General features: G+C 41.7%; 1 protein-coding gene across 4 annotated transcripts in view; it reads left to right on the top strand.

Moving 5' to 3' along the window:
- The window catches only part of SLC35F2 (solute carrier family 35 member F2), an 82,787-nt gene that overhangs the window by 41,179 nt on the left and 24,824 nt on the right, over positions 1–16,784 (top strand). For all 4 annotated transcript variants that reach the window (XM_055355464.2, XM_063693497.1, XM_063693498.1 and 1 more), the window contains exons 2-7: positions 2,628–2,803; positions 6,823–6,950; positions 11,687–11,846; positions 13,063–13,219; positions 13,806–13,858; positions 15,733–15,887. In XM_055355464.2, coding sequence (XP_055211439.2) covers positions 2,628–2,803; positions 6,823–6,950; positions 11,687–11,846; positions 13,063–13,219; positions 13,806–13,858; positions 15,733–15,887 — 829 coding nt within the window. The remainder of the gene's footprint in view (positions 1–2,627; positions 2,804–6,822; positions 6,951–11,686; positions 11,847–13,062; positions 13,220–13,805; positions 13,859–15,732; positions 15,888–16,784) is intronic.

The raw sequence follows: 16,784 nt of genomic DNA, 5'->3' as shown, positions 1-16,784 counted from the left end.
CAACCAAAATATTCATCAACAGTGGAATGGATCAATAAAGCATGATGTAGTCATGTGGTAGAGTACTATACAGTACTGAAAAGGAAGAACAAGAACTCATGTATCAATATGGATGGCCCTCTCAAACCATGTTGATCAAAACCACAGTTGCAGAAGTATATACAGTATGATGCCGTCTGTATAAAATTTTGAAACAATACTATTTGTTGCTTAGGGATACTTACATAAATATTAAAATATGTAGAAAAGCATGAAAATAATAAATACTAAGTTCTAATTAGTTGCCTCAAGTGGGCTAAGAGATTAGAGAGAACACAGGTGGGATACCTCGATGTTGCCAAATGTTTCTTTCTTTTCTTTTTTTCTTTTTTGTAGTGGTATGATCTCAGCTCACTCTAACCTATGCCTCTTGGGTTCAAGCTATTCTTGTGCCTCAGCCTCCCCACTAGCTGGGATTATAGGCATGAGCCACTATGCCCAGCTGACAATTGTTTCTTTTTCTTTGTTTCTTTCTTTTTTCTTTTTTTTTTTTTTTTTTTGAGACAGAGTCTTGCTGTTACCCAGGCTGGAGTGCAGTGGCACGACCTCGGCTCACTGCAAACTCCGCCTCCCGGGTTCAAGCGATTCTCCTGCTTCAGCCTCCTGAGTAGCTGGGACTACAGGTGCATGCCACCACACCCGGCTAATTTTGTATTTTTAGTAGAGATGGGGTTTCACCATGTTGGTTAGGCTGGTCTCGAACTCCTGACTTCGTGATCTGCCCGCCTCAGCCTCCGAAAGTTGCTGGGATTACAGGCATGAGCCACCGTGCCTGGCAAATTGTTTATTTTTTGAGGTGATAGATACACGGATACATGTTGATTATACATTATACATACTTTGTTGTGTGTTAGAAGAAATATTAAAAATTAAAAATGAAATAAGCTGTGAGAGTAGTTCAAGGTGAGGCTGGAGATTCAGAGGGTGGGTTGCCTGTAGGCCATTTTAAAATGTGGCTTTCACCTAAGGCCAGAGAGGAACCAGCCACCGAAAGGTTTTAGACATGAGAAATGATCTCATCATATTAACACTCAGAACATCACTCCTGCTGCAGTGTGGAGACTGGATTTGGGTAGAATGAGAGTAGGATAGGAAGAATGCTTAGAAAAAGTTTCCTCTTTGAAACACCATCTTCTCTAGGCCTCCAGATTGTTTCTTCCTTCCTAGTTCTCCGTTTACCACTCTGGCCATGCCCTCTTATCTCCATCTCTAATGAGTCTTTCCCCTTCAGCTCTTTTCTTTTCTTTCTTTCCTTTCTTCCTTTTGTCGTCTCATTCTGTCACCCAGGCTGGAATGCAGTGGTGCAATCTCGGCTCACTGCAACCTCCGCTTCCTGGGTTCAAGTGATTCTCATGTCTCAGCCTCCCGAGTAGCTGGGATTACAGGCGCCTGCCACCACACCCCGCTAATGTTTGTATTTTTAGTAGAGACGCGGTTTCACCATGCTGGCCAGGCTGGTCTCGAACTCAACCTCAAGTGATCTGCCTGCCTCGGCCTCCCAAAGTACTGGGGTTACAGGTGTGAGCCACCGCACCCAGCCTCTCCAGCCCTTTAAATATTGCTGTTTCCCACAGTATTTCTTTTTTGCTCTTTTCTTTCCAATTTTGTTATACACCTTAGTGATCTCATTATGTCCCCACATTCAGCCACCCCTTTACGCTCATGATTCTCAAGTTTATTTCTCCAATCCAATCCTTTCTTCTAGCTCCAAGCTGCCTACTGGACATTTCTTCTTGGCCGTCTCATAATTAAACAAAATCCAGCATGTCCGAAATGGAGCTATTATCCTTTCCAAATATGCCTTTTCCTTCTGCCTTTAGGATCTTGGTTAACCATATTGCTATCTATCCAATTATCTGATCCAGAAAATAGGTATTATTGTAGCCTCTTCTGTCTCAGTCAACTTGTTTCTTTAATTAGTTTCCATGTTAAAAATGCAGGGTAAGGGCCAGTCACAGTGGCTCACCCTTGAAATCCTAGCACTTTGGGAGGCTGAGGTGGGAGGGTCCCTTGAGCCTAGGAGTTTGAGACCAGCCTGAGCAACATAGTGAAACCCCATCTCCACAAAAAAAAAAAAAAAAAAAAAAAAAAAAAAATTAGCTGGGCATGGTGGCATGTACCTATAGTCCCAGTTATTTGGAGGCTGAAGTGGGAGGATTGCTTGAGTCTGGGAGGTCAAGGCTGCAGTGAGCTGTGACTGCACCACTGCACTCTAGCCTGAGCAATAGAACAAGACCCTGTCTCAAAAAAAAAAAGTCACACACACACACACACACACACACACATGCGCACTTTACAAAGTATATGTTATAGCTGAGTAATCAAAATTATCTCTAAATGGATGTTCAGTGAAATGGGGGAATATGCTTTTGTGGGAATGGAGGGGATCAGAAAAATAGAGAATAAAAATGTAGTCCTTCAATAACTAACATTTTAATTTTTATTTCATGAAATGAAGAACCACCTGGAATAATTAGCATTTCCCTTTGTGTTTAGCAGTGCCTGTGTGTGTGTGTGTGTGTGTGTGTGTGTGTGTGTAAGGTATAACTTATTTGCATGCTATTCTGATTTCTTCCCTTATTTTCTAGGAATATTTTGAAAACAATTGCCCTGGGTCAGATGTTGTCCTTGTGTATATGTGGGACAGCCATCACCAGCCAGTATTTGGCAGAAAGATACAAAGTGAACACCCCCATGCTTCAGAGCTTTATCAATTACTGCTTGCTGTTCCTAATTTATACAGTGATGCTGGCATTTCGATCAGGTATGTCAAATGTGGAAATTATCTTTTCAACAAAATTATGTTCATAAAAATTACTAGAAAAGTATGACACCTCTAAATTCTGTGAAAGTAGTGACTAGAGACTTATGCACAATTCTCTGAAATTGTTGATTAAAGTAAGTAGCACCTTACTGTTTGTAACACAGAAGTTGTCCAAAAAAAAGTGTTGTGTGTGTGTGTGTGTGTGTGTGTGTGTGTGTTGTTGTTGTTGTTGTTGTTGTTGTTTGTTTTTGAGACAGGGTCTCACTCTGTCACCCAGGCTGGAGTGCAGTGGTGCAATCTCGACTCACTGCAGCCTTGACCTCCCAGGCTCAAGTGATCCACTCACCTCAGCCTCCCTAGTAAGCTGTGACTACAGGAGTGTGCCACCATGCCTGGCTAATTTTTTTTTTCTTTTTTTTTTTAGAGATGGGTTTTTGCCATGTTGCCCTGGCTGGTCTCTAACTCCTGGGCTCAAGTGATCTGCCCACCTCAGCCTCCCAAAGTGCTAGGATTTCAGGTGTGAGCCACTGGACCCAACCTAAAAAGTGTAAATGTCATTACAAGTTAGGTTTTCCCCCCCAATTTAAAAAATATTTTAAAATATTAAGATGATATTAAAAACACTTAAATTCAAGAACCTTACTCTCCAAAATATTTACTTCCAACTAAATAAAGATGGTAAATGGAACATCAGTTGCACGTGTAGCTCAGGTCTCTCTCTCTCTTTTTTTATACAGAGTCTCGCTCTGTCACCCAGGCTGGAGTGCAGTGGCACAATCTTGGCTCACTGCAACCTCCCCCTCCTGGGTTCAAGTGATTCTTGTGCCTCAGCCTCCTGTGTAGCTGGGACTACAGGTGCACACCACCACACCTGGCTAATTTTTGTATTTTTAGTGGAGTCCGGGTCTTACCTTGCTCCTAACCTCAAGTGATTCACCTGCCTTGCCCTCCCAGAGTGCTGGGATTATAGGCGTGAGCCACTGTGCCCAGCTAATTTTTGTATTTTTTGTAGAGACAGGGTTTCACCACGTTGCCCAGGCTGGTCTCGAATTCCTGAGCTCAAGTAGTCCTCCCACCTTGGCTTCCCAAAGTGCTGAGATTACAGGTGTGAGCCACTGGGCCCAGCCAGATACATTGTTATTAACCAAAGTCAATAATTTACCTTAGGGGTCGCTCTTGGTATTGTGCATTCTATGGGTTTTGACAAATGTACAATGCATACATTTACCATTACAGTATCAAACAGAACAGCTCCACTGCCTTAAAAATCCCTCTGCTCCACCTATTCATTCCTCCCTCCCTCCCTACAAACTCCTGGTAGCTACAGCTTCTTCTTCTTTTTTTTTTTTTTGAGGCAGAGTCTTGCTCTGTCACCCAGGTTGGAGTACAGTGCAGTGGCGTGATCTTGGCTCACTGCAACCTCTGCCTCCTGGGTTCAAGCGATTCTCCTGCCTCAGCCTCCCTAGTAGCTGGGATTACAGGCACGTGCCACCACACCCGGCTAATTTTTATATTTTTAGTGGAGATGTTGGCCAGACTGGTCTTGAACTCCTGACCTTACGTGATCTGTCTGCCTCGGCCTCCCAAAGTGTGGGGATTACAGGTGCCTGTCCAGCTTCATTATTTTTTAAAACTTTAGTTTAACCCTTTGTTGTAAAGGGGTTTGAAGGTCTGATTCTAAGTTTGCTACTTGCTTTTAAATCGTGTGGCCGACATAGCAGAAGAAAAAGCCTTGCAAAGGTTAGTGAATCCAGTGAACAAGGACAGCACTGTGCACACTTAGGAAATTAGAGTAATTTATTTCATCCCATGCACCAGCTATCTAAAGGTCTTTATTGAAATTTAGGGCTGGGTGTGATGGCTCACACCTGTAACCCCAGCACTTAGGGAGGTCAACGTGGGAGGATCACCTGAGGCCAGGAGTTCAAGACAAGCCTGGGCAACACAATGAAACTCCTTTTCTACAAAAAATACAAAAATTAGCCGGGCATGATGGCATGTCCCTGCAGTCCCAGCTACTTGGGAGGCTGAGGTGGAGGATGGCTTGATCCCAAGAGGCTGAGGTTGCGGTGAGCCAAGATCGCACCACTGCTGTCAAGCCCAAATGACAGACCAAGACCCTGTCTCCAAAGGAAAAAAAAGAAGAGTTGGGAGTGGAACTGTACATGGTTAATAACCCTGGACTTTGCTCTTTGTGGAAGCATTGGCCTTCAGGAATTTGGTGAGACTCCCAAATGTATCAGTGCAGTTAGTCTCCCTAAGGGATGGTTGTTAGGTGCTTCCTATGCCATTTGATGCTGAGGAAGACTAATTCTGTGTTTTTGTTTTGTTTTTTGTTTTTCTTCTGAGACGGAGTTTCGCTCTTGTTGCCCAGGCTGGAATGCAATGGCACGATTTCGGGTCAATGGCACAATCTCAGCTCAGTGCAACCTCTTCCTCCTGGGTTCAAGCAATTTTCTTGCCTCAGCCTCCCTAGTAGCTGGAATTACAGGCATCTGCCACCACGCCCAGCTAATTTTTGTATTTTTAATAGAGATGGGGGTTTCACCATGTTGGCCAGGCTGGTCTCGAACTCCTGACCTCAGGTGATCTGCCCACCTCGGCCTCCCAAAGTGCTGGGATTACAGGTGTGAGCCACCGCACCCAGCCTAATTCTGTGTTTTCAAGATGTTCCTGCTAATTGGATTTTACTGATAATTATTTGGTTATGATTCTCACTACTTTTATTTATTTGTGAGTTATCTTGCCATAAAACCTGCTCATATATGTGCCAACTCTGCATCTCCTGTGATGCCAGATTCTCCGAAGTAGTGAATCCAATTAATTTGAATACATATAATTTGGAGGAATAAAAGGTGTTTCTTCAGTGTGCCACTAAGCCTTTCCTCAAGCTTATCGTGGACTTAATTTTCACTTGAAAGCACACCTCTTCCAAAAGAATGATCACATGCAGACTTTTCTTTGAAGAAGCCCATGAATAGAAGTTAAATAACCAATTAATTTCTAGGAAAACATTTCATTTCCTAGGATAGTCCGTGGCTTGTCAGAAATGGCGACATACAAGCTCATATCCAGAAATTTTATTTCTGTTATGATAGGAAAGGGATTTTTTAAAAAAGCTATTTTATTTTTTTAAGTTCCAGCTTACATGTGCAGAATATGCAGGTTTGTTACATAGATAAACGTGCCATGGTGGTTTGCTGCAGCTATCAACCCATCACCTAAGTATTAAGTCCAGCATGTATTAGCTCTTTTCCTTAATGCTCTTCTCCCGCCCCGCCCTCCCTCTTTTTTTTCTTAAAGAGGTGGAGTCTCATTATGTAAGCCCAGCTGGTCTTGAACTCCTGGGCTCCAGCTGTCCTCCGCCCTCACCTCAACCTCCTGAGTAGCTGGGATTACAGGTGCACACCACTGTGCCCATTGGGGAAAGGGAATTTAACCACTTTTCTCTTACTTTCATTCTGGTGCTTTTATTGAACACTTGGTCTCTGAAGATACTTTAACTAGGGTTTCATACTAGAAAAAAATCTAACTCTGGTGAGCTGTTGCAGGAGTTTGGGTTATGAAGAATGGAAACTAGGAGGGGGCCACATTAGAAATACACAATAGACAGGCGTGGTAGCTCACGCCTGAAATCCCAGCACTTTGGGAAGCTGAGGCAGGCAGATCACTTGAGCTCAGGAGTTCAAGAGACCAGCCTGGGCAACATGGTGAGACCCCCATCTCTGCTAAAAATACAAAAATAATTAGGTGGGTATGGTGGCGTATGCCTGTGGTCCCAGCTACTCAGGAGGCTGAGGTGGGAGGATGGCTTAAACCCAGGAGGCAGAGGTTGCAGTGAGCCGAGATTGTGCCACTGCACTCCAACCTGGGCAACAGAATGAGACCCTATCTCAAAAAGAAGAAGAAGAAAAAAGAAAAAAAACAAGAAACTCTTGCTTCTACTCTTTTATCTTCAAATCAACATGTATGGTATCATTTGCAAGTAACATGTATTAACCCATATTTCTTTCAACCAGGCAGTGATAACCTTTTAGTAATCTTGAAAAGAAAATGGTGGAAGTACATCCTGCTGGGAGTAGCAGATGTGGAAGCTAATTATGTGATCGTCAGAGCCTACCAGTACACAACTCTAACCAGTGTCCAGGTAAGAGGGAGCCCTCTGACCATTTTGGATTTTATAGCTTCAAAAGAAGAACACAAAGTCATATGTGTTGACCTAATTTTATTGAAAATCTATTCACTTGAAGAAAACCTAAACACAGGTGGATGCTGTTTTCTAGTAGAGCATATGCTCTAATGGGTAATGTTTCCTAGAATTAGTGAAAATGTGTACAACTTAAGCTGCCCCCAAACTGCTATGGCAGATTAGAACAGTTCCTACCAAATAAGCATAAACATTTAGTTGGCAGTTGATGCTGTGGTGTTGGCACGTGTTCTGTTTTATATGCTGCTCAAACATGGCATATGAAAGTATACCTTTGTTCTATAGGAAAGTTGAAGCTTTGCAAGCATAGTAGATATTCATGACAAAGAAACCACTGGAAGAAACCCATTAGACATTTTTGGGAGAGGTGGTGCCAGAGTTAAAACTCCCATCCCTATTTCTTTGTTAGGTTTATTCTTGCTGCATTGAAAGAAAAATATTCCTACATTGCAGAGGTTTTCAACTTTGTAAAGTTGAAGACAACTGATTTCAGTTGTCTTAATGTTAGCAAACTATGGGATGTGTCATCACACTGACTCACCATTACTGACTACAAAATGTTTTGTAAGTGGAGGTGAAAGTGAGATAGACTCAAATGCCAGGTTTAGATGTCACAGTTTGTTTATAACTTTTTTTTCATTTTTTTAAACAATAAAAAAAAAGTGTGTATCAGATGTGGGATTTGAAGTTTATAACTTTTTGATATGTCCCTTTCTCACTATACAAAATACAGAGATGTTCTTACTTGACTCCAAATTTTAGGGACTGGAAAAATTGAAATTAGACTTATTTCGCATAGAAAATATAAGGATTGATGAGAACTCAGTATTTTTCCAATGTGAACCTACATTAAATGTTATTACCATTATATTAACTACTTTCTTTTCTGTAACATTGTGCTAAGCATTGTTCTCAGCAAACCTCTTGTATTTTGACCAGTATGGGTTAAAAAGCTGAGATAGGAAATGATTTATTAAGACAGACACCATAGGAGGCACACAAAGAACCTAAAGTTTCGTAAAAATTAAACCCAGCAGTTACCTAGAGAATGAAGTTTATCACTAATAGGAGTAAGTGTACTTTTAGCATTGGTTAATGAAGTATACATAAGTATGTAGAAAATGGTATTTTCTTGTCACATCTACTCTCATAATCTCACCTACATTTTAATTACTTGATTACAATTCCCAGGAACTTTGATCTCTAACTAATAATGATAAAAAGTTTTGAATTGGTGCAAGGCCTAAACACAGTTAAACAGAACACTTACAGTTGGATAGTTGAGACTGAAGTTCATGCCTTCTTTCAATTTCAAAGAAGTTGAAAACAATTTCTTTCACGCTAGCCTCTTAGAAAAACCTAAGCATTTGGTTGCCAAAAGTCACGCACTTACAGTCCTAGCAAAGAATATATTATAAAAAAGGCATCTAACAAGGTAATGTTTTCTCCAGCAGCAGCGACAGCTGTGACAGGAATGATTCAAGCTGGTTCTCCAACTGAGTAAATCTCTGGCCTGGGTAGTCCAAAAGGATGGAAATTTGGATTACGTGGTCTTTGAACCTTCTTCTTAAGGATTCCTTAGAAGGTTCTGTAATTACCAACAGTCATGGGATAGTTCACGTGAAGATGATGATGTGGCCTAGGTTGCTGCTCATGTCTCTTCCCACTTTACTGCCGCATCAGCCCATTTCCCACTCATGGCCTGCTCCTTCTCCCCTGTGCTGCTCTGTTCTTCCTAGAATGCAGTCCTTTTTGAAGCCTGCTCCCCTCATTGTCAAAGGTTAATTCAATTTTCATTTTCTCTTCTATACTCTATTGTACCTCTAATATGATCTAACTTGTTTTTATACCCATGTCGCAGGGTCTGTCTTAGTACTCTGCTTACTGTGACTATACAATAATTTTTAAAAATAAAATTGATACTCTTCGAACTGAAACAGAGAAGACATCCATCACCAAGAATACTTTTTTTTTTTTTCTGAGAAGGAGTCTTGCTCTGTCACTCAGGCTGGAGTACAATGGCATGATCTCGGCTCACTGCAGCCTCCGCCTCCCAGGTTCAAGTGATTCTCCTGCCTTAGCCTCCTGAGCAGCTGGGATTACAGGCATGCACCACCACACTTGGCTAATTTTTTTTTTTTTTTTGAGGTGGAGTCTCATTCTGTCACCCAGCTGGAGTGAAGTGGGATAATCTTGGTTCACTGCAGCCTTGGCCTCCTGAGTAGCTGGGATTACAGGCATGCGCCCAGCTGATTTTTTTTTTTTGTATTTTGAGTAGATACGAGGTTTTGCCATGTTGGCCAGGCTGGTCTCGAACTCCTGACCTCAAGTGATCCTCTGGCCTTGGCCTCTCATAGTGCTGGGATTACAGGCATGAGCCACCGCTCCCGGCCACCAAGAATACATTTTGAAAAGAAGGATCACATGACTAAAGGTGATAGATATCAGATGAGAAGTCATGGAATGTTAGAGTCGGAGGGAAACTGTGTGATCATTTCGTCTGATCTTTTTATTTTATATTTTGACTTGGAGAGTGACTGGCTGGGGCCACACAGCTAGCTGGTCAGCGTGGGGCCGGGGCCTGAGGTTTCTGGAGCTCTGATCATGACATAGGCATCTCCTTCATTGCCCAACAAAAGCTGTTAAAGATAGAGCAAATTTAAGTTTGATTTTAAGACACAAGGGACTCCTCTGTGGTAGTTCTTAGAATGTCTTTTTCTACTTTTTTTGTTTAAGGAATGTAGTTGAGATTTTGTTAAGCCATTATGGCTGGATTCTGCTGGTGTCTTCAGGGACAGGGTATTATCATTTGCATCGTTTAATGTTTTGTTATTCAGGCAGGCTCAATAAAGCACTTAGGAGATTAGAGTTCTGCAGCTGGAATAAATAACAAGGCAAGATGCCCATTCCTACACATGATGCATTGGACTCCACTGATGCTACTGCAGTGAAAGGCAATCAGTAAACAACTGTGGACAGGATCGAATGGGCTGTTGGAGATTTAGGGGCCTGTCTTGTTCAAGACCAAACAGATACAGAGAGAATCAGGGACAAGGTTTGAAACAACAAAAGGGTGAGCAATAAAACAGCAGTTTCGGGAATATTACTGGTATAAGGAATATATTTCTTCCTTGAAAGAAATACATTGGAATGCATCAAGAATCTCTTGAATATATTTTATCCTTGAATGCACATTAAATTTGTGAATTTAAGAATTGAGCGAGTGCACTCTCTTATCTTTTATCTTGCAAACAATTTTGGACCTGCTGTAATTTTGGCACACTTAATCCTTCTGCCTTCCAGATGAGCAATATCAGGTGTATAGCTAGTGTTTTCTGGACCCAGTATCAACAGGTGAGGGGGAGCATGTGAGGAGGATGAGCAAGAGTATTTGCCGTGAGCACGAGTGTGTCTCACATGGTGGGGTTGGACGCTTTGTCAGGGAGATGGTGTCTGTTCTCTCACAGTAACCCGTGCTTCTTTGTAGCGCTTAGCCCGATTCCAGTGAAATATCTGGTGGTGTTGATTATTTATTCCATGTCCTTTCTAGCTTTGTGTGCTCCTAAGGACACAGCTTGCTCTGTCCTGTTCACCTCTATTCCTAGCTCCTTTCACAGTGTCTCACACATGCAAGGTGTTTAACAAATATTTGTTGACTGAGTAAATGGTTGCATGCAGGAAGGAATGTTTGTCTATTGAACTTAAAGATACACACAGGGCCAGGCGTGGTGGCTCACGCCTGTAATCCCAGCACTTTGGGAGGCCGAGGCAGACAGATCACCTGACGTCAGGAGTTCGAGACCAGCCTTGCCAACATGACAAAACCCCATCTCTACTAAAAAATACAAAAATTAGCTGGGCATGGTGGCAGGCGGCTGTAATCCCAGCTCCTTGGGAGGCTGAGGCAGGAAGAATTGCTTAAACCCGAGAGGCAGAGGTTGCAGTGAGCCGAGATGGCACCACTGCGCTCCAGCTTGGGCAACAGAGCGAGACTCCATCTCAAAAAAAAAAAAAATAATAATAAAATAAAAGATATACACAGGTGGGAGCATAGAGGTAAAGCGCACAGGCCCTCAGCAGAATTCTTGTATACAGCAACTGACTCTTCCATTGTATTTTATTATTTATTCGTTTATTTTGAGACAGGGTCTCTCTGGGTTGTACAGCCTGGAGTGCAGTGGCACCATCACAGCTCACTGCATCCTTGAACTCTGGGCTCAAGTGATCCTCTCACCTTAGCCTCCCAAGTAGCTGGGACTACAGGAGTGCACCACCACACCCAAGTTTTTTTTTTTTTTTGTACAGACAGGGTTTCACCGTGTTGCCCAGGCTGATCTCGAACTCCTGGACTCAAGCAATCTGCCTGCCACAGCCTCCCAAAGTGCTAAGATTACAGGCATGAGCCACTGTGCCCAGCTGTCATCCCATTTTTAACTATGTGATTTTGGCAACTCATTTCACCTCTGTATCTTCATTTTGTCATGTATAAAATTGGATTGTAATTTCAGTCTCATGGAGTTGTTGTGAGGATTAAATGAGTGAATCCAGGTAAAGCTCTTAGTACAGGGCTGGCAATAATAAATGCTCAATAAATACTGACTCCTATTATTTCTTAATTACCCATCTTTTAGCTAATGAGAGATATGTTTTAAACTGTTGATTCTCTTTCCATGCAGCTTTTGGATTGCTTTGGGATTCCTGTGTTGATGGCTCTGTCATGGTTTATTCTTCATGCAAGATACAGAGTGATCCACTTCATCGCCGTGGCTGTCTGTCTGTTGGGTGTAGGAACCATGGTTGGTGCAGACATACTAGCAGGGAGAGAAGACAATTCAGGTGAGACGGTGTCACATGTTTGTGCTTCAATCACAGCAGAATTTTGTTTATGTTTTCACTTTTATATCAACAAAGAAACTTGTTTACTGGAGTATTTCTTTTTAAGTCACTGTGTAGGTGAGAACACTTTGCCACACTTTGTGTTGAATTCAGTTGATAGTATAAAATCTAATTGAGGTCTATGAATTCATCCAATCTTCAAGTGAGTTAAATGTCTCCTTGGATTGAGAGAGAAAATTACAGTTGATACTATACAATCTAATTAAGGTCCATGAATTCACCCAGTCTACAAGTGAGTTAAGTGTCTCTTTGGATTGAGAGAGAAAATTATAGTTGATAGTATACAATCTAATTCAGGTCTATGAATTCTATGAATTCACCCAGTCTACAAGTGAGTTAAGTGTCTCTTTGGATTAAGAGGGAAAATTACTTTGAAAGCAGGTTCCCATTTTTCAAATTGACCTACCCCTTCAATGAACTCCATTAATTTGTCATGTCATGGAATCATTTTCTGAGGCCTTACATTATGATATATATCATCAATTTCTAGCCTGTTAGACTTCTGAGGAGTTAAATTATGAAAAATTACAGCAGAATTGCACCAGAAAGTGAGAAGAGTAAGAGATTTTAAACTTCTAGTAACCAGGTTGGGTGCAGTGGCTCACACCTGTAATCCCAACATTTTGGAAGGCCAAGGTGGGTGGATCACCTGAGGTCAGGAGTTCGAGACCAGCCTGGCCAACATGGTGAAATCTCGGTCTCTACCAAAAATACAAAAATTAGGCCAGGCCCAGTCGCTCACATCTGTAATCCCAGTACTTTGGGAGGCCAAGGTGAGCGGATCACTTGAGGTCAGGAGTTCAAGACCAGTACAAATACAAAAATTAGCCAGGCATGATGGAGGGTGCCTGTAATCCCAGCTACTTGGGAGGCTGAGGCAGGAGAATCACTTGAACCCGGAGGTGTAGGTTGCAGTGAGCTGAGATTGCGCCCCTGCACTCCAACCTGAGCGACAGAGCAAGACTGTCTCAAACACACACATACACACACACACACACACATACACACACACACTCTCACACATAAACTTCTAGTAACCAGTTTCTTCTTCTTTAGTGTCATTTAAATGAACACGAGTCAGATGACCGCCTGGAGGCACGCTGTGGAGGTTCATCTGTTGACAGTGTTTTGCTTTCTGTGGCTTGTCTTCCTGCAGGGAGTGATGTATTGATTGGTGACATCTTGGTCCTTCTTGGGGCTTCCCTCTATGCCATTTCGAATGTTTGTGAGGAATACATCGTGAAGAAGCTGAGCAGACAGGAGTTTTTAGGAATGGTGGGCCTGTTTGGAACAATTATCAGTGGTATACAGCTGTAAGATTCTACAATTTTTTTCTAAAGACAAAATAAGCAAATATATTATAGATGATAACTACTAATATTCATTGTTTATTTGGCCCAAATTCACATTTGGAATTAGTATTAGGTGGATGCAAGAGTAATTGTGGTTTTGCCATTACCTAATAACTTGCTGAGTGTCTACTAGAGGATTGTTAAAACATCAAGAATTACTTCCTATTTTCTTAAACGTGTGTTGCTTAGGATTCCTGATTACCATGTGGTAGAGGCATTTGCCAGTAAGGAGTTTTTTTAGTTATTTCCAGAAAATATTAACACATTAACTTCCTAAGCTTATTCAAAAACAAAGCATAATATCATATTTTCCTCCTATACTTGACTATTATTGCAGAGCACTTGTAAGGGAGTCAAATATATCTTTATGAACTCCTTTGGTTTTATTCTTTGTCATTTTTATTAAAGATCGTTATTGTTATATTCTAAGACAAATTCAAACGTCCATGTAATTCCTCACTTTAGCTGAAGTATAGTGACTAAAATGCTTATAAAATAGTGAAAATTAGTATGTGGACCCCTCTGTGACCTCTTGTTTTAATCTTAGATTGATTGTGGAATATAAGGATATTGCCAGCATTCATTGGGACTGGAAAATTGGTATGTAAAGAAATAATTCCTTTTAGTCAGCATTCTTTAACAAACAAATGAACATCTAGAAATATGTGCTTTATTTTAATAATATTTAGACGTCTTTGTAAAATCCAGGAGTGATTTAATACATATCAACTATAGTGGTTTACATTGAGTTTTCTCTGAAAATTGGTAGATAAGCTTCCATAAAAGTTAATTCTTAATCTTTACCTGCAGGAATAGCCTTTGGTTACTAGGAATCCTGAACAAGACTGGAGATTGACCTTTGGTCAAACCAGCTTTCTTTTTTTTTTTTTTTTTTTTTTTGAGACGGAGTCTTGCTCTGTCGCCCAGGCTGGAGTGCAGTGGCGCGATCTCGGCTCACTGCAAGCTCCGCCTCCCGGGTTCACGCCATTCTTCTGCCTCAGCCTCCCGCGTAGCTGGGACTACAGGCGCCCGCCACCACGCCCGGCTAATTTTTTGTATTTTTTAGCAGAGACGGGGTTTCACTGTGTTAGCCAGGATGGTCTCGATTTCCTGACCTCGTGATCCGCCCGCCTCGGCCTCCCAAAGTGCTGGGATTACAGGCGTGAGCCACCGCGCCCGGCCACCAGCTTTCAATTAGATCTGTATCTTGGGTCCTCAAACTTCTTGCAAAGGTTGTCTGCTTGATATAATTTGTGAAGCATTAACCTGAATCGTCAGTGGTGTGAAATCTCCCTCACCTCCCATTGCTCCTGTCATCTGATATTCCTAGGCATCTGCATAAATAAATAAAGGAAAAGAAAATGGTGATGGGACAGTCAGAAAAGATTGGAACCTGGTTTAATGACGGGGTGGGGAGAAGTTAAACAGTACATAGGTGTCATGGAAGATTGTCTACCATGGTTGGTAATTTAATTCAATTAAATAACTTAGATTGCAGGCCTGGTGCGGTGGTTTACGCCCGTAATCCCAGCACTTTGGGAGGCTGAGGTGGGTGGATCATGAGGTCAGGAGTTTGAGACCAGCCTGGCCAACATGGAGAAACCCTGTCTCTACTAAAAATACAAAAAAAAAAAAAAAAAAAATTATCCGGGCATGGTGACGGGAGCCTATAATCTCAGCTACTCGGGAGGCTGAGGCAGGAGAATCACTTGAACCTGGGAGGCGGAGGTTGCAGTGAGCTGAGATTGCGCCACTGCACTCCAGCCCAGGCAACAGTGCGAGACTCCGTCTCAAAAAAAATAAAAATAACTTAGATTGCTAGAAAGTGTGTGTGTGTGTGTGTGTGTGTTGAGTATGGGATGAGATTAAAGAAGTAGTTGCAAAGCAGAGATACTGCTAATGTAGTCAACATCCACGTGGCAAGCACTGTCCTAAAAAGGATAATTATATTGTGCTGCCTCGGAGCACTTAATTTAATGAGATGAACAAAATACAATGGACCTAATAACTGTCTTTGATGTCTTTAAAGATACTTTATTCTGAATCCAATTATACGAATCATGTCCAACCAAACAAAAGCAAAGAAAATATAATGAGTGATTTTTCTTGACATGAGGTGTTGATTCTGCCTTTATTGGCCTTTTATCACAGGCATCACTCTGTCCTGGCAGGGTGCGTAGCAAGGGGTGATTAAGAGCAATGGACTCAGTCACACCATAAGCAGGATTTTCTGACCTTGATCATCCAATACCTTTTTGGATTTTTTGAGGTCCTTTATCTACATCACAACTTGCTATTAATATTCTTTTTTCGAGAGAGCTTTATGGTCTCATTTGCAATGCTGACTGTTAACAAGGGGCTTTGTACATAATATGTTAAAGGGTTAGGGAGTTTTATATGACAGCTAAGCCTCAAACTCCTTTGTCTTATGTTTTCTTGCCCTAATATTAGATATTCCATGTTTTTTTCCACAGCCCTGCTGTTCGTGGCATTTGCCCTGTGTATGTTTTGCCTGTACAGCTTCATGCCATTGGTGATTAAAGTCACTAGTGCCACTTCCGTCAACCTGGGCATCCTGACAGCGGACCTCTACAGCCTTTTCGTTGGACTCTTTCTGTTTGGCTATAAGGTAAACAAATAGATCATGTTCAAATAAGAATACTTGCTTGGATCCAAAAAACGTAGCAGGTTTCTTCAAGACTCTAGACCAAAAAATAAAACCTTCTCATCTTCTTGGCAAGAATTTCATTGGTCAGGCCTCCCTTTGCTGCTTCTGAATTACAAAATGGGTTCACATAAAAATTGTCCTTCTAGGGTTTTTCTAAAGAGTGAAATACATGGATTTCATCTTCGATGGTATGGCCCAGGGCACTAGCTTATGGAATTGTTAATGCATGTTTTCAGGTGATAAACAAGCTGACCCAGAGCTGCTGTTGACCTTGAGGGACAGTGTAACTTAACCTGAGCACTAGGAACTTTTCCATTCATTCTTTTTGCCTTGGTATACAGACAAAAAGTCTGGAGTACCTGATGGAAAGGAAAGAGAGATGGCCAGCTTATCATGCATGCATGATTGGAATGGTTCTGTCTTTGATAGTAATTTTATATCTTAAAGGTAATTCAGTCCAGTGGTTTTTCAGACTTTTTCTATCCACATCATCACAGCATTTACAAGCATAACCTGCTGCCATCAGCAATGGGTCCTATTACCTGTACTAATTCTCAAGGCAGGTGGGGTGGAAGGGAATATATCAGTGTCTTCAGGGGAAGCAAGAGAGCAAATATGGAGTTTGAAAAAATAACATCCTCAGAGAGTCTGATACACCTTCCCTTGAGAATTGATTGAGCCATTCATTTTATTTAATTAATTATTTATTTATTTTTTTGAGATGGAGTCTCACTCTGTTGCCCAGGCTGGAGTGCAATGGTGTGATCTCGGCTCACTGCAACCTCTGCTTCCCAGGTTCAAGTGATTCTCCTGCCTCAGCCTCCTGAGTAGCTGGGATTACAGGCACCCTCCATCATT

The sequence above is a fragment of the Gorilla gorilla genome, chromosome 9 (assembly GCF_029281585.2).
Source record: "Gorilla gorilla gorilla isolate KB3781 chromosome 9, NHGRI_mGorGor1-v2.1_pri, whole genome shotgun sequence".
In the NCBI taxonomy this organism is placed as follows: Eukaryota; Metazoa; Chordata; class Mammalia; order Primates; family Hominidae; genus Gorilla; species Gorilla gorilla.
Note: the sequence above shows the minus strand (reverse complement) of the source record. Positions and strands in the feature narration are given on the sequence as shown.